Source organism: Papaver somniferum, chromosome 2 (genome assembly GCF_003573695.1).
Source record: "Papaver somniferum cultivar HN1 chromosome 2, ASM357369v1, whole genome shotgun sequence".
NCBI classification, from domain to species: Eukaryota; Viridiplantae; Streptophyta; class Magnoliopsida; order Ranunculales; family Papaveraceae; genus Papaver; species Papaver somniferum.
The window spans coordinates 168,238,081-168,260,367 of NC_039359.1; the positions used below are offsets into that span (position 1 = coordinate 168,238,081).

General features: G+C 35.3%; 1 protein-coding gene and 1 long non-coding RNA gene across 5 annotated transcripts; both read left to right on the forward strand.

The window, feature by feature from the left end:
• Positions 1–6,821: 6,821 nt before the first annotated feature.
• Positions 6,822–8,825, forward strand: LOC113349727. Of its 4 annotated transcripts, XM_026593759.1 has the most exons (6): positions 6,822–6,932; positions 7,074–7,789; positions 7,882–7,929; positions 8,027–8,202; positions 8,378–8,459; positions 8,557–8,825. In XM_026593759.1, exons 2-6 carry the CDS (start codon positions 7,771–7,773, stop codon positions 8,574–8,576), a joined length of 345 nt encoding a protein of 114 aa, XP_026449544.1. In that variant the 5' UTR covers positions 6,822–6,932; positions 7,074–7,770; the 3' UTR covers positions 8,577–8,825. The 4 variants fall into 4 exon arrangements, with proteins under 4 accessions (XP_026449544.1, XP_026449543.1, XP_026449545.1 ...); XM_026593758.1 differs by having other exon boundaries at positions 6,832–7,789; XM_026593760.1 differs by having other exon boundaries at positions 6,832–7,789; positions 7,888–7,929.
• Positions 8,826–8,950: 125 nt separating this feature from the next.
• LOC113349728 lies at positions 8,951–10,806 on the forward strand. The gene is made up of 3 exons (XR_003360342.1): positions 8,951–9,029; positions 9,282–9,465; positions 10,443–10,806. It is a non-coding gene; the product is annotated as an uncharacterized LOC113349728 (long non-coding RNA).
• Positions 10,807–22,287: the final 11,481 nt, after the last annotated feature.

A 22,287-nucleotide genomic window follows, 5' to 3' on the forward strand; every position in this document is an offset into this window, starting at 1 on the left:
TCTATTTCCCTCACACGGTAGGAGAGGTGGATTTAAAAACTCCAATTACCCACTTTTGAGTAAGCAGAAATCAGAAATAAAATTGAGAAGGAGAAAGAAGAAAACTCCAAAAATATACTTCTGCTCGATCTTCTTCCACCTAAACATACATCTCTGACTAATCAAACTACTCTGAGATAACAATTTTTGAGAAAATGCTTTCTTTTACATTGTTTCATGTATGAATTTTAGAGGTTCTATCATTTTCTTGAATTTCATTTGTTGTGTGTTTAACCAAAAGTATATGTTTCCAAAGATAGGCTAATTGATCACAATAATCTCATGGTTGAAATTAAGGGGTGTTTCTATTAATTATTGGTATGATTATGAAAATTTAGCTATCGCAGGGTGTTAGATTTTGGTTTACAATGTATTCCGAACTCTTTGGTCTAAAAAAGTGAGAATTTCTTGAGTACCAATTTTTTTCTATCATGCTTAAACTTTAGTGTAAATATCACTTTGGTTTCATCTTGATAGAGATGTAGAGAGAGACTTAAAAGATTATTCTGGTTACACACTATAATTTAACAATTGGTTGGTATTTATGAATGGATCGCGCACACACACACATAAATATCTAGCTAGGGTATCCGACATTGCTTAATTGGACTTAACATTAAAATAGGTCGGTTTTCCACAGTGTTGCATATTTCCTTTTCGTAGTTGATCTTATTGCTTAGTCGAGAAGAAGATATAATTGTACATAAACTTCACCACTTTTTTTTTTCACTTTTAAATTTGCTTGCTTGAGCGTTTTAAGCACTGCAATTTATTTTTTTTGATATTTAATTCTATTTTTACATATCGCTGTGTTATAAGTAACCAGTGCTCCAACATTGTTTTCTAGAAGGACATCTAAATTGACTCTTCCAATTGTAACAATTTTATTGGTTTTATAGGGGATTGGGAAGACTCGGATGGATTTATCGTGGCTATAGATGGTGTTGAGATTATTAGTCCCACATTGTTTGGCTTATCTAAGATCATGTGGTTTATAATCCTTTAGGGCCGCTCCACGCATTAGCAATTAGTTTTGAGTTGGTTGCCCATATTCTAACATTGTATCAGAGCAGGCTATTTTGCGAGTCATTTTGACCGCACCATTACTCCGCGTCACCTGATTTACTAACACGTGAGGGGGCGTGTTGATATTATAATCCCACATTGTTTGGGTTATCTAAGATCCTATGGTTTATAATCTTTTATGGCCACTCCACTCATTGCCAATTAGTTTTGAGCTGGATGCCCATATTCTAACATATGGTAACCATTTCATTGGTCTTCTTAATAAGTTAATGGTTTTTTTAAGGGTCAACCCATCCAATTATCGTTACATTTTGTTTAGGAAATTAATATGTGTCACATAGGCTTTTTAGTGAAGGTGGCTTAGGCATTCCAAGGATTGAAGTTGTGAATAAGGCTTTCTTATGAAGATGATGTGGAAGATTAATAGTTCAAAAGAAGACTGGGCACTATTTTTTCAAGCTAAATACAAGGACAAAAATGGCCAGTGGAGTACAAGGTGGCAATTGACTTCAGTTTGGCCTGGTTTGAAATGGGCTTGGGAGGCTCTTAAAGAAAATCTTAGATAAAGCATTAGTGATGGTGAAAAAAATCTCTGTTTGGTTTGATACTTGGATTGGTGATAGTCCTCTAATTGATAAAATTTGATATTCTTCTTATGTAGCTGACAGTATTCACTTAAAAGTTTCAGATATGCTATTAGATGGAATGAGACTCTTACTACTGATCTTCAACAGATTATTCTACCTTTTAGGTTGCCAGAAATTCTTGGAGGTGAAGATGTACTAATATGGACAAGCAACTTAAAAGGAGAATTTTCAATTCCAGAGGCTGTGAACAAAGCACAAAGAACAGCCTGTGAATTGGTCCAAGTACATATGGAAACTTTTCCTTCATCCTTCTATTGCTAGTAATATATGAAAGCTCATTCAGCGAGTTTATACAGATGATACTACCATGATTAAAATGGGTATGAAATAGTTTCTAGATGTTGCATATGGGAATGCAGTTTCAGTATTAGTATTTGGAGGTGGATATGCTCAATCTTCGAATTTAAGCAGCCTAAATCTTTTGATGATATATGGAAAAGTGCCTCAAAGAATAGTCCTCTGGTTAAACAAGTCTGGATCACTACAACTTGTATCATTTTAAAAAAATTGTGGTTTCAAAAGAATAAGAGATTCTTTGAAGATGTCAAGCCAAATGTACAGAATTTTAAATGCAGAGTTATGAAATTAGTGAATGAAGGTGGTTTGAGAATCACTGGACCAAGTAGTGTCAAGACTATGCTTAAGAAATCATTGCAAAATTTCAATTTAGACTTAGACATTCTAGGTTTAAGTGCATTAAAAATGTCATTGTCTTCCACCTGAGCAAGGTTTTATAATGTTCTGCTGTGATGGATCTTCATTTGGAAATCCTAGTTCTGCAGGTTTTAGAGAAGTAGTCAGAGATCCAGCATGTATGGTAGTTAGCACTCTAACATGTGGTATTGGTGTTGCTTCAAATTATTTGGCAGAAACTTATGGAGTCATGTGTGCTTTGGAACTAGCAATTCAATGGAATATGCACTATATCATTATTGTGTCAGATTCAAAAATAGTGCTTAAAGAATTTGCTCAGGGTAAAGTGCCTTGGTTTATTAAGGAGATATGGAGGATTTCTATGAAGAAAATGACTCAGATAAAGTATAGACATTGCTACAAGGAGGTCAATTTTTCTGCTGGCAGCATTGGAAAAAAGGGTGCCACTTTAGCTGCAGGTGAAAGACAACTTCACATTGGAAGGCCTCAATGCTACCTAGGATTGAAATGCCAATGTGGATTATTATAGGTTCTGTTGAGATTACTTTTTTCAATTTTGATAGAATGGCCTAGTCTTAGGTGTTAGGCTATTCCTAAGTTTGTTTTGGTCATTTTTCTTCTTTATTTTGGGTTGTAAGATTTTTCCAATTTTAATAAAATTTATGTGATTTAGCAAATATATATGTATGGAACTAGTCATAAACCCCAAGGTGACCAAACTTGTGGTACAAAAACCCCGTTCAAATGTTGGGATCCATTAAAACTCCATCTTAAATAAAATTGATACAAAAACCCCAAATTTTAAAATTGGTTTCATCAGATTTTATGATGAAACCAAAATTGGTCTCATAAAATTCTTTGGGGTTTTTGTGTTACTTTTGTTTTTTGGGGGGTTTTGTGTTACTTTTGTTTTGATGGGTTTTTTGTGGATGGATAGTGACACATTTGGGGTTATAACTTGCGGACCGATACATATATATTAAACAATTTGTGTCAAAGAGATGTTATTTGGGTTAGGCGTGCTACTGATCCTTTTTATTATATTAGATTTTCGACTTTTGAGTTGCATATGACAATTAGTAATATGAATGTAATGAGAAAATGCATAATGAGAAAATGTTATGCATAATCACAGTATCTTCCGTTATAATATGCATAATGAGAAAATGTTAAAATTTTGAATTGCATTCACTTATATTTTGAATTATTATTCCAATGGACCGTCTTATGGAACCATGTTTAGATGTTCTAATTAGAACATTTTATTTAGATAGAAAGTCATTAGAATTCTATAAGGTCGTGTTTGGTATCCTGGATATCCCATCCTAGGTTGGGTTATCCAGTAAAAAACTGTTAAAATGTGTTTGTCTCACTGAAATTCCAATCCTGGATAAGGATTACTAAACCTTCCTTGATTTTAGGAAGCTAAAAAAGTGAGGTTAAGGTATTCTTCCAAATACCTGGGATACCTGTATCCTCACCTGTGTTAGACAGTTATTTTCCTTTAAAATAAGTAATTGTCTAAGAAATAATTATTTATACTAACCTATTTCTGTAGTCAAACAAACACAATTTAACCTAGCCCAAGATATGATAGAATTTTAGATAAACACTATTAAAACTAACCATGAACAAGGTTATCATAAATTAAATTAAGGTAAACCTTTCCAGGATATGTTATCCCGTTTTCAAACTCCCAAACAGACCCTAAGTGAAATTCACAACCAACTTCTACCACCTTTCAGTTGTATGGTGTGAAAATTTTCTGGTATAATAAGGAAGTCCATAGATGAGTTGAGTTAGTTTTTCGACATAACATAAATGGATTAACATTGGTTTGGTTAAGTATTATTGATTCAAGCGTCAGAATGTGTAAAGACCCTCAAGCTCGTCAATGCTATTAGACCGGTCAAGAGACGATTTAACCGCTAATGACTCGATTAATCGAATATGAACATTAATTAATAAAATTTAATCAAATAATAATTTGAACATGAAAATAGTACCATTGGATATATCTCAAAATCTTATGTGAAATAATCTACTCAAACGCGTCATTCGGACACCAGACGAAGAAGAAATCATCTGAGATGTATGAAGGGTAAAAATAGTCATGTCACAAGTAGACGTTTTTAAGGCATCGGTTGTTTTTCTCAGGGAACCCCGGTTATGGAAGATAGAGTTAATATTGTTGTAAGACCTTATCCAATTGTATTAGTGTCATATTAAAAATCTTTTCTTATCCTTCTGAGTTGAAGAGATCTCGACTCACTTTTCCTCTTTATTTTATTCTTATTTTCTCTTTCATCTCCGGCGATTCAGAGAGTAAAATATTTGTTGAGTAATTTCTTTAGAAGACTTAATGAAATCAATGAAACGTGAAAGGTACTTATGAGATTGTATATTCTAATTGGTCAGGGTCGATTATTGATTGAAGAAAATCGATGCTATAAGAATCAGGTTAGGGTTTCTGGAGTTGGTTTTGAGTTTATATGAAATTGAAGATGGAATCGAAACAATAAGACGAAGGTCAAGGATGGGTAGTTGATAGTGAAGATTATTGTATAGTTTATTTTGATTTAAAGAAGAGGTGCATCAGAGGGTTTGCGTTAGTTTTTTTCCTCGAGTAAAATTAAAAAGGAAATTGAGATTTATATTAAGGTTTTGAGAATATATGATGGTGATTGAAGATGAAATTAATGGTTTTGAGGACTGACTGGAGATACATTTGATATGATTTATGGTTTAGAGTTGAAGAATAATTTGAAGTTGATGATTTGAAGTTATTGAAGTGAACTGTTGGGTATTTGGTGTCAATCGAAGCTGAACTGTGCTAACAGTAAAGATTAAGTAATTCTAAAAAATTAAGGCATGTGTTCGAGGTAATATTTTCCTTACTCAATTTGAATTGAATCATATTTATCAAGATTTACTATTGAATTTGTGGTGATGGTAAAGTGAGAGTGAATGTGCAGACTTGAAGTTGGTGATGTTATTTTCTGTTGGAGTTTTAGTTGTTGCTATGTCTGTTTATGGATAAGGTGTTGTTGTGTATGAATTGGTTGGGTGAAGTAGGAAAATATCTGAATTGATATAATTGAAGTTTAGATGAATATTTAGGGTTCTACAAGGGGAACGAATACTGCAGGACGCTAAGTATTGATATGGAGTTGGGTTTATGTTAGTGTCGTTGATTTGGGTTGCAGATTAGTGGTAACGATAACTAAAGCTGGTAATGTTTTCTGTGAAGTTGTAATTGTGATTAAGTTAGTGGTCATGGTAATAGAAGAGAATGAGTCTAGTTGAAGTAGTGGGGATTTAGGTTGGAGTTAAGAGCAAGGTGTATTGTTGGTACAGTTGGGTACTGAAAACGTGGGCACCAAAATATACCATCAACTTTTTCTTAGGCAACCTATATGGACTAAACTCGGATATAATTCCGAGAGTTCAACTTAATGAATCTCAATCAAGGAATTATATGAAGAGTTTATATCTCTTTCTCTCACAATTAGAATGTTTACATAACCAAGTCCGTGAACCTAATTATGTGTGAGAGTACTTGGACGATTCCAAAGATCAATATCCAAGAATCAATCAAGTTGTATCCAACAAACAAGGATGGATATCTACTTTGATTTATTTACATACAACCTGTGATCTTTCAATTATAAAGATAAACAATATAATGCAGAAAAGAAATAACATAGACACCAGAAATTTTGTTAACAAGGAAACCGCAAATGCAGAAAAACATTGGGACCTAGTCCAGAGTTGAACATCAAATTGTATTAGGCCGCTACAGACACTAGACTACTATCAGAACTTCGGACTGGAATTTAGTTGCGGCCGAATTAAACTGTCACAAAAATTCAACAGTCGCACGCTCCTTACGCCTCTTGAATCCCAACAGGACTCCGTGCAATTGATTCCCTTAGATGACATCCTTTGCATCCTAAGAGTTGCTTCAACTTAATTGAAGACTTTAAACCAATCTTCCTCCCACAGATAAGCCTATATGTGATTTCCGTTCTGATCAAAGATTCAAAGTGAGGTAGGAAATCGATAGCAACAGACAAAGTCTAACTAAACTCAAAATACGGTCTTATGACTCCCAAGAGCAGCCTAGATTATTATTCACCTCACAAGTCACTACACCATTTTAAGGATTTAGCAACCCAGAGTAGCAATAGCACTAGCGCCGTTGCGAAATTTCCGTTGCTAATCTATCGCAACAGCGATTATCTGTTGCTAATTTCGCAACAGCGAAATTTCGGTTGCGAATAGCAACTGCTAGGTATTCATGCATGCGAAACACGCATGTGGTCAGGAACACTTTGACATGTTTTTACGCCCAAGTCAAAGTTTGGTCAAGTCCTCTTTTTTTTTTCCACCCTTCAAACCTATATCTGCTTTTATCTTTCCTTCCTCGATTTTTCCTTCTCATTTCTCAGCCACAGAAGGTTCATCTCTCTCTTTCATTCTGGAACTGCAGATCTGAAGAACCAAATCGATCAATCTAAAACCACAGAAATCAACTGCTAGCAGTTTCTACTGAAATCCAACCAGGTTTTATGTTGTAATAATCGTTTCGTTTCAGTTTATGGTTTCTAGGGTTTTACGATTTTAGATGTTTTTTTCGATTTTAGGGATTTTGATTTCAGTTTTTCGATTTCGGTTTTTCGATTTCTTCTTCTCTTTCGAATTTAGGGTTTCATTTTGTGAAGAAAGAGATCAAGGGTGAATCGGGGGAGAAATGGAAGATGGTGGTCGCTGTCATTGATGTATTTTCTGATTGGAGAATTAGAAATCAGAAGATGGTGGGTCAAGATGTATCTGAAAGCTGAAAAACAAGGGCAAAGATGGGTTTGCTGTGAAGAGATTAATAATGGGTTTTCCAATTTAAGACACTGAGTGTATCTAGAACTCAAGAAAGGAGGAAAAATGGGTCTGTTGAGTTGATTGAGATGTTGAACAATGAAATTTTAGAGTTTATATGGCTGGAGAAGACATGGGTTTTGGTTTGTGTGGGTGTTGAACAGAGTAGAGATGCTAAATCGGTTAGCTGGAAGATGCTGTTGTTGCCGTTGTTTGAGATGAATGAGAATTGATGATGTTAATGATTCGAGGGCCTGAGGCTGATGAGGAAATATGACTTTGAGTTGTGATGATGTAGTTAACAGGAAGATGAAACGGTGTTGTGGTTGCAGTGAAGGTGATATTGTGAATGGAATGGAGGAACAGAGAATGGTGATGCTGCTATTTTTGTGGTTTGAGCAACAGATAATGCTTGAAATGATGTTGCAGGGAAGACAGCTGGTGTTGCAGTGGATGCTGTGGTAGATGTCTAATTGATAACAGAGAGGAAATCAATCAGGAAGGTGGTTATCTGAAACTACTGTTGTGTATGGAGGAGATTAATGAAGGTGTCAATTGCAGATTCACATGTTTGTTATTGTTGTAGTGTATTGCTTTACCTTTACAGTGGTGTTAGAAAATTAAACAAAAGCTTTTGCAGGACCAGTTGAGCATGCCAGAAATACAACCCTGGGACAAGAATCAAAAGGTGATAAACAAAATACTCCTACACTCTTATCACCGACTGAATTATAGATGGGGTTGACAGTTCAACTTGATTTATTATTTTTGTTTTTGTGTTGCAGGTCCAGAATTTGATAGAATACTGCAGTTATATAAGACGTTGTATAGACGCCCCTTAATCAAGCGAATAGCAATGGACAAGGTAGCATGGATCCTGATAACTTGGGAATTGGCGGCTAGGTTTAAGATGAGGATAACTAACTCCCAAGGACTGTTCATTTTTGCTGTATGCTGGAAGGTTTGTCTTCTACAACAAAATACAACTTTGTATTTGCCTCTTGACCCCTTAATTACAGCCTTTAATTGTAAGATTTTTTTGGGCTCTATTGCATGAAATGATTTACACCTTCACTAATATTTCAGTGATATGATGTTGGTGACAGTTGCCTGTTTGTTGCATTTTCTTCTTGTAGGATAAATTCCATGTGCTTTTAATGATGTTACTGCCATGTTCTGTCATCTACACCTCTTCATGCCGCATGAACACAAACTTAAGTGCGAAACTAGTTTTTCTATCACAAATTTTTCTTAATCAATGGTTCATTTTTTAAATCTAACCCCTTGACTTTGTATTTATCATCTACGGATGCAGAGGTTTCAAGTAGGCTTTAAGTTGTTCCCAGGGACTTTAAGTTGTTCTTAGTGCTGGTTGGTGCCAGTGGTGGCGGAGTCAACGGAAGCCAAGGGGGAATTTTGGTTCTGGCTGCCATAGCCTTGCTATCACAAGTAGGGTTGTGACTCCGACTAAACTTATCCGCAAACAACCAGCTAAATGCATTTGGTGCAGTGGGTGGCTACCCCAGATCAGTCTAATCAGGACATCTCAGACGAGAAATTTTTTACAGTTATCTGTAACTTTGAGCGGAAATAGGCAAGTAGACTATTGCAGTTCCCCCCAAAGGTTTCTCACTATAATATTATCAGCAAATTATATTATACGATGCCATTGTCCTTGACGACATGTGTAATGATGTTTTTATATGCAGAATGAAAAATTTACTGATGCTGGTGAAGTCTTCTCCTTTCACAGACATTAGGAGTACAATTATCTATTGTAAATTTCAGGTGTGTTTGCATTACTTTTTCTACTTCGTGAACACAAATTCTGGGCTGCTTTCAATATTTCTAGATATCACTAAGAGTTGTAATGCGGAGGGCTTCTGGCATTTGACCTGGGTAACCAAATCTAAGATGTTAGAGTTGTTAAGCTAATTAGTTAAACATAGTGAATACTTAAGAGCATGTGTTTTTTGTGTCTGTCATGTCTGTATGCCATTGTTATTTGGTACTCACCTGGAGTATTCATCTTTCCTGCAGTCTGAGGCTGATTTGCTTAGATCATATGAAGCTCGTGTGGGAAAATGAGAACCAAATCTGCTCGCTCATTTGTGACATTCAGCAGCAAGGAATGACTCAGAAGAGAAGTACTTACTCTATGTTCTTCATCGAAGCCCTTTTAGTTGCTCCAGTCAAGCTCCGACCCCCCTCTAACGGTGTTATGGTGAGTGTTTTTTTTTTTTTTTGCTGCATGCGTAGTAGGAAATCTTATTTTTGCTTTTCCTTTTCCACATTCGTCTTTTCACACTGACTGGTGCGAACTATATCCTTACCCTTAAACATAATATATTGTTTGAGTGAACGTTGTGCATAGAATCCTTCTGTCGGAGCCTCAGATATGTCTTTAGGGTTGTTATTCCGGATATATTGATTGACACGACTGATGGCATCTATATGCTGTTTTGATGCGGCCAACTAGTTGATTATCAGTGCAGCTAACAGTTTAGTGTTAACTTGGTTTCCTATTATGTACAACATAATTGTGAGGTTTTGGTGTGAACAGCTAGAGCGAAATCATTTAGTATAAATTCTCAAATGTTAGGCAAGCAACTTTCTCGTGTATTTTTCGGTGGAGGTCATATCCTTTATCTTGTAATTTCAGCAATTGTATAAATGAAAATCAGTCAATTTGGAACCATAGTCTAGGCTCTGTAGGTCATGTCCTGTCACAGTATTCTATTGCACGTATGCTTTATCATTTTTGTCATCTTTATTTTGTATCGAATAAACAATAAATATCATAAAGTCATGAATTCTAATTAGTTTTTTTTTAGATTTCAACAGTTCTTTGTTAGCACTTAACAATTGTAACCACTCACTTATTCTTTTGATTTTTCTTGGATTAAATGTGATATATGACTTGCAAATTGCAACTACTTTGGCATGTAGAGCTTTTTAATCTTCAGATAATTTCATTATTCATTCATGAGAAATTTGTTTATGAGTATCAGTATAATCCTGTTTTAGGTGTCCGATCATCCCCAAACTATGTTGTTGGGTAAAGTGTTAGAGTCCAGCATCAAATTATCCAATGCACACATGAATAGCTCAGAAGACACTCGATTTGTTACTCAATGGAGGGAACTTCAAACAAATGTTGTTATTCCATGAAACCTTACACATGTTTTTTTTCCTTTGCAGGTGTGGTCCATGAAGCCTTATGCACTTTTTTTTCCTTTGCAGATGTGGTCACTGCCAAAGCCTTGCTATCACAAGTATATCTATGAAAAGGTTGCATCAGCATATAAACCTGGAAGAAGCTATCTCCATTTTTTTGTACAGGATGCAGCATTTATAATTTGATGTCATATGCTATAGTCAATGAGAACTGCTTTGCATGAGAAGGTACTTCATTTATTTGTATTTCAGTTTTTTTTTCTCTCTTGAAGACTTCAACTGTAAGAGTTTCTTTTTCTTTGAAACATTTGATAAGATTCCCTTGGTGTGAAATTGAGTTTACATCAAGTTATGTTGTATTTGTGTGATTCTTTTAATGGATTTCTTACTTTGTTGTGTGTATGGTGTGTGGATTACTTTCTAGATATGTAGTTCTGCTGGATTGGACTTCCATCTGAAACAGGGAAACTTAATTTTCTGAGCCGTGGCTTAAAATTTAAGCCGTAGCTTCACTCTTAGCCATTTTGTTTTCTGTTGCTAAAATCTTTCGCAAAGGCAGTCCGTTGTCGCGAATAAAAGATTTCGCAACGGCGAAAATGCCGTTGCTGACCGATTCTGTTGCTAAAAATTGCGACACAGTATTTAGCAACGGCAAAAGCCTGTTGCGACCCCGTTTAGCAACAACTATGGTGGTTGCTAATACCTTAAAAATGGTATAGTGAGTATAAACTTTTGAAATCACAAATTCTGATATGAATAAATTTTCTGATTTCTATCTATCTTGTTTGTTGGAGCAAGCTCGACAATCAAACAAGATCAAATTACACGAACTATCAAGATAAAGATAGTTGAACCTGGATTCACGAATCCCTAGGTGAAGTGTATTTAGTGACTAAAACCTATAAGGGTTTTAAGGAGAGGATGACTATAGTTTACAACTAGGACATAGAAGAATAGTTTCAAGGATTCAAAGAACCCGGTTGTTTTGAGGTTCTCCTTTTATAGACTTTCAAGATCAAGATTACTTTAGGTCTAAGCTAAGATAGCTTTGGAGACAAGCAATCAATAATCATCGTTAGATGAAAAACTTGAATTGAGATTAACATAGCAGAGTATACACTCTGGTTAAGATGAACCATAACTGAACTGTGTATAATTCTTGGTTCGTAAAAGTTAGCCGAAACTAGCCAATTGAACAATAAACTTAATCATTTTCATATAACACTTTAAGAGTTTTCTTGAATCATTCATATGTTCAAAAATATCTAGATGAAAGTTTCAGAGAGTTATTCAAATGCCGATTATCTCATACAAATAATTCTGATGCATCTGAAAATATTCAACATGGTAAGTATGTGTACCGGGTATATTTATTGTACCTGTTCATGATATTCTTGTCATAGTATGTATACCGGGTATGTGTACCCTTAAGACAAAAAAGATTTCAGAAACTCACAGATCTTTTATGAAAATATAAGGGTATCCAAATATACCATAATTTTTTTGTTCCAACCTATAAGTCCTTTATCGACTGTGATCGTCTATGGACAGAGTGGAGACAATACGACAATTCGGTTCACACTTCGTGTGATCGTATATGGATACGATATTGATACAATACAACAAGAAGATAACTTGTGTGATTGACTATGGATATAAGATCGAGACAATAAAACAACAAAGTGTGATACTTGATAATAGGTTCGGCAACCACCAAACTATATAGGATTACTATCAAGTATTGTGGAGTTAACTTATGTGTAATTTACTTAATTATAATAACAATTATAATGCGGAAATCAAAGTAAAATACACAGCAAGATTTTGTTAACAAGGAAACCGCAAATGCAGAAAAACTCCGGAATACTCCCAGAATTAAGTTGTTATACAAAATCTAAAACCAGTTTTGAATACTCCCAGAATTAAGTTGTTATACAAAATCTAAAACCAACTTCATATAGTTGAGACCAAGCAGACTCTCGGAGCTACTTATTTCCCTCAGTATCCATGTTCCTTCGACTTCTAGAGTCACACACGTGAATAGCAAGTCCTTTGGATCGTATTCCAAATGTAAAAGGAAGAATTTGTTTGGTAACCACTCTAATTAATCTTGCTACAAGATTTAGATGAGTCGTTGACAAAGGCTCTTCCGTTTAATCTAATAAACTCCTTTGTCTGGTTAGATCAATCTAACCATAACTACCGAAATAATCAAGTATAGATTCGCACTCAATCAATATAAAAATCTTAAAGAGAAATATAGAGAATGTCGATCTCACGCAACTAAGCAATCGATAAATCGATTCTAGTTGGATCCCAACCTATCAAGGTTTGTGCACACAATTCACAAGATACGAAAACTAATAAGAAATCTTCTTCATCTTCAAATCTTCTTTTATCTTTAATAACCTGCACAACACCACTTGAATCTCTTGTGATCAATCACGCACCGAACGGAGTCTTTTAACAATGGATTATCACAAGATGTATTTATATCTAACAACAGTTCTAAAGATCCCGATGATACTATGATCTAGTTTGGGTGAATCTTATATCATAAGAGAAGATTCTCCAGCATAAACAAACAAGGTGCAATTAAAGTTTCAACAATGGTTAGTCAATCAAATCACTCGAAAACTAATAACACTATAATTAGGTAGTTTCCCACTAACGCTACTGGTACAGCTTCTTGATCCCATAGAAGTCTTTAAACGAGCGGTCGTAAGAGATTTCACATAACTAGGATATTTTCCTCTCCGAATAGATGGCTCCACCAGAAACAAAAAGAAATGAAGTTTGCATGGCTCTTAGGATAGTTTGCAAGAAATGCAAACTTAGGTATTTGTAGACCAAAGATGTTTGGACTAGGGCTGTCAATGGGTTCGGGTCCTCCCGGGTATCACTAGACCCATACTCTACTTATAAAGGTCGAGTCCAGTTCCTAAATTTGTGGACCCAAAACTGGACCCATTTAGAATCCCGGGTACCCGTCGGTTCCGGGTACCCATTGGGTATTAAGAAAACTATAAAAAAAAACCTCAAAAACTTAATATCTTTCTCTTTTTGGCTCGGATCTAAATTATTTTTATAAATATTTATTATCATTTCTTTATTAATGTACTAAATAAAGATTAAATGTAAGAAAAAATAAAAAATGAAAAAAAATCAAGCCAAAACTAGTAAAAAATACTTGTAATTTTTCTAAAAACATGAATAACCGGGTACCCGATACCCGCGGGTACTCATCGGGTATTACCTGTTTGGACCAGTTTAGATTCGGGTCTGATCGGTAATTACCCGTCGGGTCATAAATTGTTAATGGGTCCAAACTTAGGACCCGGAACCTGACCCAAATCTATCGGTTCCGATTCCGGGTAATGGGTACCCATTGACAACCCTAGTTTGGACACCAAGGAATTTCCAAAACCGAAAATATTCTTAAGATATGCAATGAATGGCAAAATTTGATTTTCTTAATTCCAATAAATGCTTGTCCAATATTTTCGAGATATCTTAATAGAAAATCTCCAATTAGTAAATGCACATTACTAATTTTTATTCTCTAGAGATATGCATTAATTGCTGGTAATTAAAGCATACAAAACCAAAAACCTTAATTAAAAGATTCTTAATGTATTTTGGCACAGGATCGCCTTGAGTACTAAGGAATATCTTTGAACAATAAATGATAAGAATTACTGTTCCTGTTCAAAGTATGTTGACATCTTTTCATTGCAAATCCTTATTTCATATTTACATGGATTTGCATTCTTGGAATCGGTTATATCACACTTCCAAACAAGTTTATAATTGGTTCGCCTGTTTTCCAAGACTACTATGTGATTGATCAAATACCAATCATATACATGGGTTCAATAGGTTCTACCAATCACTTGGATCGGTTATATCTAAATATGGAAACACTTGTGATCGATCACACCAGTTACAAGGATCGGTTCCATGTACATATGGTATTACTTGTGATCGGTCACACCAGTTACCGGGACCGATACACCAATTACAAGGATCGGTCACATCAATTACTAGGACCAGTCACACCAATTACAATGATAAATCATACCATCACATGGTGATTACTTAGGATCGGTTACACCAATTATCAAAACCAGTCATACCAAATCACAAGTCTAGGCATTGTGATTAGTTATACCAATATACATAACCTGAATTAAAATCGTTTCTACTAACTCACACATATTGGTCATCCAAAGATTTGCAATGAATATCCGGACCAATAATCCTATTGATTTCCCCTTTGATTCACGAAAAAAGTTCATGAATGTAATTCCTTTAAACAAATGTAAAACATTGTTTCCTAGGATGAGATCTTCACCGTAACCCATTCACATAATCATAACAATATATACAAGATTATGTTGATGTCATATCTACGAAGTTCAAAGGATAAGTGTTATACTTCATAGTCTAATTCCTTAATACTATGATCATACTATTATGATCATATCACATCACTAGAGTAATATACAATATGTACAGTACATATAGCTTCAAAGTTATGTTTTCAATACAACACGACTTAAAAGATATGTTAGGAATGAAATTGTTCAAGTCAATATCACTACCCTCAAGTGGAAGTATGATGTCGTCGTTATAGTTCGTTACTTCTTCACATTCTTCAGCTCGTAGGAGTAATACTTGTATGTCTCAACATTCCTAGACTTTATAGTCTAACCTAAACGAAGTTGACTCTAGTATTTAATCAAGAGACTCTAGATGAGTTTTGATACTAAAATATGATAACCAAACTTGACATACCAACGCTTGGTGAGTTCAACTGAGCTATGCTCTAACATTTTATGGTATACGTACCTTATTTGGTTTTGAAACCAACAGATATTTTGCGGTTTGCATACTAGGTATGCGTACCTTTCCTGGTTCACGAGTTTACAAACTTTTGATGGCATGGATATCGGGTACAAAAAGTCGCTGCCGAACTATAGTTATGCTGGTACGTGTACTAGTTACATGTACTGCGGCTCCGGACCTATAACAGTTCTCCTAATATGTGAACTAGTATGCATACTGTCCAGTATCAAGATTTACACTTGTTCTATATCTCTCTAATAATCGATTCGAAACATTCCCGAATAACATCAATGACACATATCACTGTTCCAGGCTATTTTTGATTAAATATTGAGTCATAATCAGGTCATAAGAAATAAATTGTTTTCACCAAATTCGTCAAATATGAACAAATATCTTAAGCTTAGTATATTTCGAGAATGATATGCAAGATAAATTGACTCGAAATTTTTGTTATGCATATACTGTCTAATTTAGTCATACGACAACGTCTCATAGATAGAAAGGTGAAAACTTGATAAATAGGTGGTTCAGTCTTAACTTACCTTTTTTGGAGAAGTTTTCCAGAGATCCCATAGATCTTCGCCTTCTGGTAGAACGAAGTGATATCTGAATCTCAACTACACACTTCTATCCTAATCCGAGACTGAATAAATGTAGACTATAAATCAAGATATAGTTTTGAAAACTAGATTTGATAAAAAGATTGAGATAGAAACACTTGTGAGTTCGACCGAGCAATTATCTAACACATACTGATGTGTGTTGTGTTAGGATAGTAGAAAATATGTGGGAGTGGTGATTGTAGAATCACAGTTGGTAGTCTCTTTGAGAGCTTGCAGCTACTGCAATTTCAGGTAACCAGAGTTTGAAGTTGTAATTGAAACCTGAAGTTTGTTTATGAATTAATGTATTGATGTTGAAATGTTAAAAAAGAAGGTGAGGATGTAAGAAGTAGAGTTGAACTGCATTAGAAGTTGTGACTTACCCTTAGTCATCCAGTCAGATGTCTGACTGGCTTGGTTTTCTTACTCAGTTGTCTGACTGAGTTATCTTTTGGCCTGAATCAGTCTAGTTGACCGAGTTTTCTCTATTTGATCGATTTCTTGTTCGACCTGACCCTTGACCAGCTTAGTTGATGTTGACCTTTGACTGACGTTAACCGTTAGTTGACTTTGTTGACTGTTAAGTGATCTTCCTGATCACCTGAGTTATTTTCCGGTGACTATTCGGGCTAGTTTTTTGGAATTTTTCCATCATTTTCGATAACAATATTGGACCTAGATTTATCAATGGAAACATCATAAGGAAGAGATACGGGAGCTCTTGAACGAAGATTGAGATAGAGCAAAGGATATCAAATGGGATTATGAAAGTTGTCATGTTGATTCAAATAGTAATTACACGTTAAATATGATGACAATGATGGTGATTGAAAAAGAGGGGGTCTAACAACACCACCCAATATTTCGCTTAGCAATCTGTATGGACAAACTCGAATATACTTTTAAGAGAATCAACAAGACTCAATCAATTAAAAGTATATCAACGAGTTTATATCTCTCTCTTGATTTGATTTACTCAAGCAGGAACTGCGAGTTCTAATCAAATACAAGGAATAACTTGGATGGTACCAAAGACCAATATCAAAGGATCAATCAATGACAATCAACAACTAAAGGTTGGATTATTCTAATTGATGATCTACACGCACAACCTTTATTATTTCAATTATAAAGATAAAACAATATAATGCGGAAATAGAAATAACATAGACACCAGAAATTTTGTTAACGAGGAAACCGCAAATGCAGAAAAACCCCGGGACCTAGTCCAGATTGAACACACACTGTATTAAGCCGCTACATACACTAGCCTACTCCAAGCTAACTTCGGACTGGACTGTAGTTTAACCCTAATCAGTCTCCCACTGATCCAAGGTACAGTTGTACTCCCTACGCCTCTGATCCCAGCAGGATACTGCGCACTTGATTTCCTTAGCTGATCTCACCCACAACTAAGAGTTGCTACGACCCAAAGTCGAAGAATTGATAATAAACAAATCTATCTCACACAGACAAGTCTATCAAAGGATCAATCTGTCTCCCAAAAATAAACCCTAAAAGGTTTTGTTCCGTCTTTTGATAATAATCAAGGTGAACAAGAACCAATTGATAATCCGGTCTTATATTCCCGAAGAACAGCCTAGAGTTATCAATCACCTCACAACAATCTTAATCGTATGGTAGCGAAACAAGATGTTACGGAATCACAAACAATGAGACGAATATGTTTGTGATTACTATTTATATCTTGCCTATAAGAGATATCAATCTCAAGCCAATCAATCTGATTGTACTCGTACGATAAAAGATGCAAGATCAGATCACACAACTATGATAAAAGTAGTATAAGTCTGGCTTCACAATAACAATGAAGTCTTTAAGTCGTTAACCTGGTTTTTGAAGAAGAAAACCAAAGGTCAAAGGAGAACCGACTCTAGCACGCAAACTAGTATCACACTTAAGGTGTGGGGATTAGTTTTGCACAGATACTAGAGTTCCCCTTATATAGTCATTCAAATCAGGGTTTGCAATCCAAGTTACCTTGGTAACAAAGCAATCAATATTCACCGTTACATGAAAACCTGATTTAGATTCAAGCTAATATTTCTCAACCGTTAGATCGAAAACTTAGCTTGTTACACACAAATGAAAACACACGCTTCTAGGTTTGTTAACCGTACCCAAACATATGCACTTGTTGGTTCAACAATAGTTAACCAAATGGTTAGCCATATAAGCATTTCATATCAACCATGTTCTTCTTCACCATAACTAGTACAAATGACATCAAATGAACTAGTTAGGGAGTTGTTCAATTGCAAGGAAATCTCATGTACTATACAAGACACAATTGAAGCAAAGATGATTTGATTCACTTGAATCGGTTCATGAAATTTTATAGCCAAGGTTTGCAAACTACATTCCTTAGTCTTTTTAAGTTTAAGTTCAGAAATCATCTTTAGATATATAACCTTCTCAAGTTTCCAGACTAGGTTCGCGGACTTAGGTTACCGGGCAGAGTTTACAAACTCCAGCAGAAATTCTCGGGTATGAGAACTTCGCCGGTTCACGGACTGGGTTAGCGGACTGAGTTCGTGGACTTAGCTTCACGCAAATAGTTTTCCAACTCCAGCAGAAATTCTCGGGTTTGAGAACTTCGGCAGTTTGCGACTGAGTTCGCGGACTTGGCTCACTCCATTCTTCCGGTTCTCCTGATCAACAAAGTTCGCGAACTTTGGTTCAAAGAATATGACTTATACATAAATGTGTTTTCATAACAATGTTTATGTCCACCATTGGTTATGTAATATAAACTCTCATTCCAATCATTGAAACATTCTTAGAGGACATTCTGTAGTTGTTACACCATTTCTCGTCAAAGAAATTTTCAAAGTGATTGAAACATATCATGACTTTCGTCACTAGGAAAATATAAACTTGGTTGAAGTGAAAATATTACCAACACATATTTCGAGATATAGATAGGCGAGGTATACTCGGCTCGAAATACCAAATGTATATAATCAAAGTCTATATATAGCATACGAATTTTTGTCTCAAAGAGTAGGAGATATAATAGATAGAATTTTGAGTGATAGATAAGTTCAAGTCTCCACATACCTTTTTTTCGAGAAGTTCCACCGGTTCCTTGAGTAGTTATTCGTCTTGTATGATGAATCGCCATGAAGTCTTTGAGCTCAACTACACTTTCTATCCTAGTCCGAGACTTAGCTATAGTAGACTAGAAATCAAGACTTATAGTTTTGATCACTAACATTGAAAAACATGCTTAAGATAGAAACGCATGCGAGTTCGACCGAGCAATGCTCTAACAATCTCCCCCTTTGTCAATTTTAGTGACAAAACTATTAATGCATATGGAATACAAAAAAGATAAAGAAACTTTAGTAGATCCTATTCCACATGCCTAATCTTCAACATTCCTCGAAATCTTCGTCACTTCCAAATACTCCAATGATACCAAAGGTTGTAAGTTTAGCATCACCGTTGTTGAAGATCCGTGGCTATAACAATGAGAAAACGTAATTCTCGATCATTGTTATACAGTGTCATAGTATTATTACACAGTTTCAAAGTTCAATTGTATCCCAACTTCAACAATAATACTATGGTGATATATATCACTCCCCCTTAGTCAATACTCCATCTCACATGGAAACCACTCCCCCTTACATAATGATCCGAAAACCATATGTATTTGTAGTGTGAACTACATATTAATTTTCCCCCTTTTTGTCAATAAAATTGGCAAAGGTACAAGAATGGGATCATAATGAAATTTCCGAAAGAGACATTTCATGACTAAATAAAAAATACATACTAACTAATTTAGATGCAATCATAAAGCCGAAGCTAAATGCATTCATCAAGGAGTTTAAAGATACAAGATAACCCCTCTAAAATTTCACAGCTGCACACCCCTCAAGATATGACCATTAAGCACAAGTTCAAAAGAACTCTCCCTCATTAGATGTCATTCCCGAAAGAACAACAAGAGCGACCTTAGTTTCAAAAGAAAAGAAGGATTTTTATTAGACACCAAAAACTATGAGAATGATTTTCTATATCCAAAAACTCAATAAAATTAATCACAAGTAAACCCATGATTAATTTAATCGGAATACGCAATCAAATTAAACATAAAAAGTGATCAATTTAATTGAATATGCTCAACATAAGTAAACTTACGGAGCTACGACTAAGTTAACTATACGGAAATGACTAACTTAATCGTTCATATACTCAACACAAGAAAAACTTATGGAGTAATGCAGTATACACATAAAATATGGATCAGGGATGACCAATACTGCGAAATATACAAGGATTCATTCTATCTTCAATCACTATTTGCATAACGACAATCGATATACATCATCCTTGTCCACAAAAGATTTTAACTTATCTTCCATCAAAGATTTTACTATATAGGCTTAACTTTTGTAATTGTCAAAAGTCTATTCATTCTTTTATCAATACGTGAATATCAACATGAACGACTTTACTTTTGACAAAGTATGGGACAAACATAGTTCACGGACGTAAACACCAATATCCCATAACAAATTGCAATATACAAAACCATAAAGGTTAATACTGCAAAACATCATCCTCCAAATAGTTTTAGAATTTAAACCAATAAACCTAAAAAGATAAGACGATGAAAATAATAGCTATGTGTAGTCACAATCATTGCTATTCCAAGCACTAGTTTTTCTTCCAACTAAACCAAAAAGAAGACATACTAGGCAAAAATAAGAAATTGAATTACTCATCTTCTTCCTCATCGGAGATACTCCAAGATGCTTGATTTGCGTTCAAATCTTCCTTGAGCTCGGGAAACTTTGTTTCAACCAAAGACAATTGTTCATGGACACACTTCACCTTTGAATCAACCTTACACACACCTTTATGAATTTTTTGAAGAAGGCTCACGGTGGTGGGGTCACTGAAATCAAGAGAAGCGATTATTTGTCGCTTGCAAGCATTTTCCCTTATGCGCCTGAAGGTACACGGACGAACTGGTTTGGGAACCCCAAGAGAGTTTCCAATTGAATCAAACCCACGGTTACGACAGATTTGACTAATCAAGCAAGGGTAACCTAACATCTTGACGGTTGAAGTCATCGAAATCATTTGAAAGACAATGAAACCACAAATATCGAGACTTAGAATACCCGATTCAAGGAAATAGACCAATTCCGCAAACTCATGAATCCACCAAGAATTTTCAATTGTGGAGGGACAAAGATTGGGGATACCAAGTTTTCCAAAATCCATCAAAGAAATAATAATATTATTAGTAGGGAGCTTTCCTTGACTCCAAACGACCTTCTTGCCACAAAGCCCAACTGAGATACATCACATGATGGACGTTCATCACTTGGTCTAGGAAGTCGTACGTTCCCCAACGGGATTTTGGTAATCTATCAACAAGAAACCTTTCTTTACCAATCATGGATTTGAACTCCATCTTGTTGTAATCAACATCATGAATGTTGGCATAGAAAATCCTTGTAAGAGAATCAAATCCTTGACCAAGACCATCAAAGATATTTCCAAGCTTGAATTTTCTAGAGCATACCAAATCCTCTTCATGCCCACTAGAGAAATCCAATTTCTTTTCTATAATGCAACCTTTTGAAGTAATCTTATTAAATATTATATCACAAGAATCATCCACAAACTTAATTCTAAGAGAGTTTTGGTCACAAGGAGAATTCAAGCTAGAGGATTTTGAGCTTTTAGAGCTCCTTTTTGTGCTTCTAGGATTCATAATATATCTAGAAATATGAAAAGATAAAGAGAAATTTACTTACTTGGAGTGAATCTTGAACACCCTTTCTTTCAATTTCTCCAACGAGTCTTTAATGGTGGAAACACACAAAACCCTAGAGATTCACGTATGCGGACGGATTAAGAAGAAGAGGGTGCGCGTACTTCTTCTTTATAAGACCAAAAATGGGATTGAACCCGTTTGTGAACCGCGGCCCTCATGAGGAGGGTAGGATTTTCTCTTAGCCGTTTGCACGTCAAAGGTTATGCATCCCGTGACAATACACTTTGCGAGAGACGATGGATGAAGTAGAAAGCTTTATTTTGTATTCGAAAAGAGAATAACAAAACTATACACACTTCAAACCATTTCTTGCCACATTCCAAGATATATACATATGGGGTAGTGCCAAGCTTGTTACCAAGAGGTATAATGTGCAGAGGAATTCTCATGCAACATTTCTGGTTGATATGTGTGAACAGTCCCTTGATATAATCAACATAGTGATGATAATCAGGACAGTCAGAGCTTTCTAACCTTCGTTTGATCTGGCTAGAAGGAAATTTCTTCCAATTCCTAGGCTGTACAATACTATTTAAAGGTTTAACATGTACAAAACCTTTTTCAGAGGGATTCTTAGACTTAACAGAATTAAGTT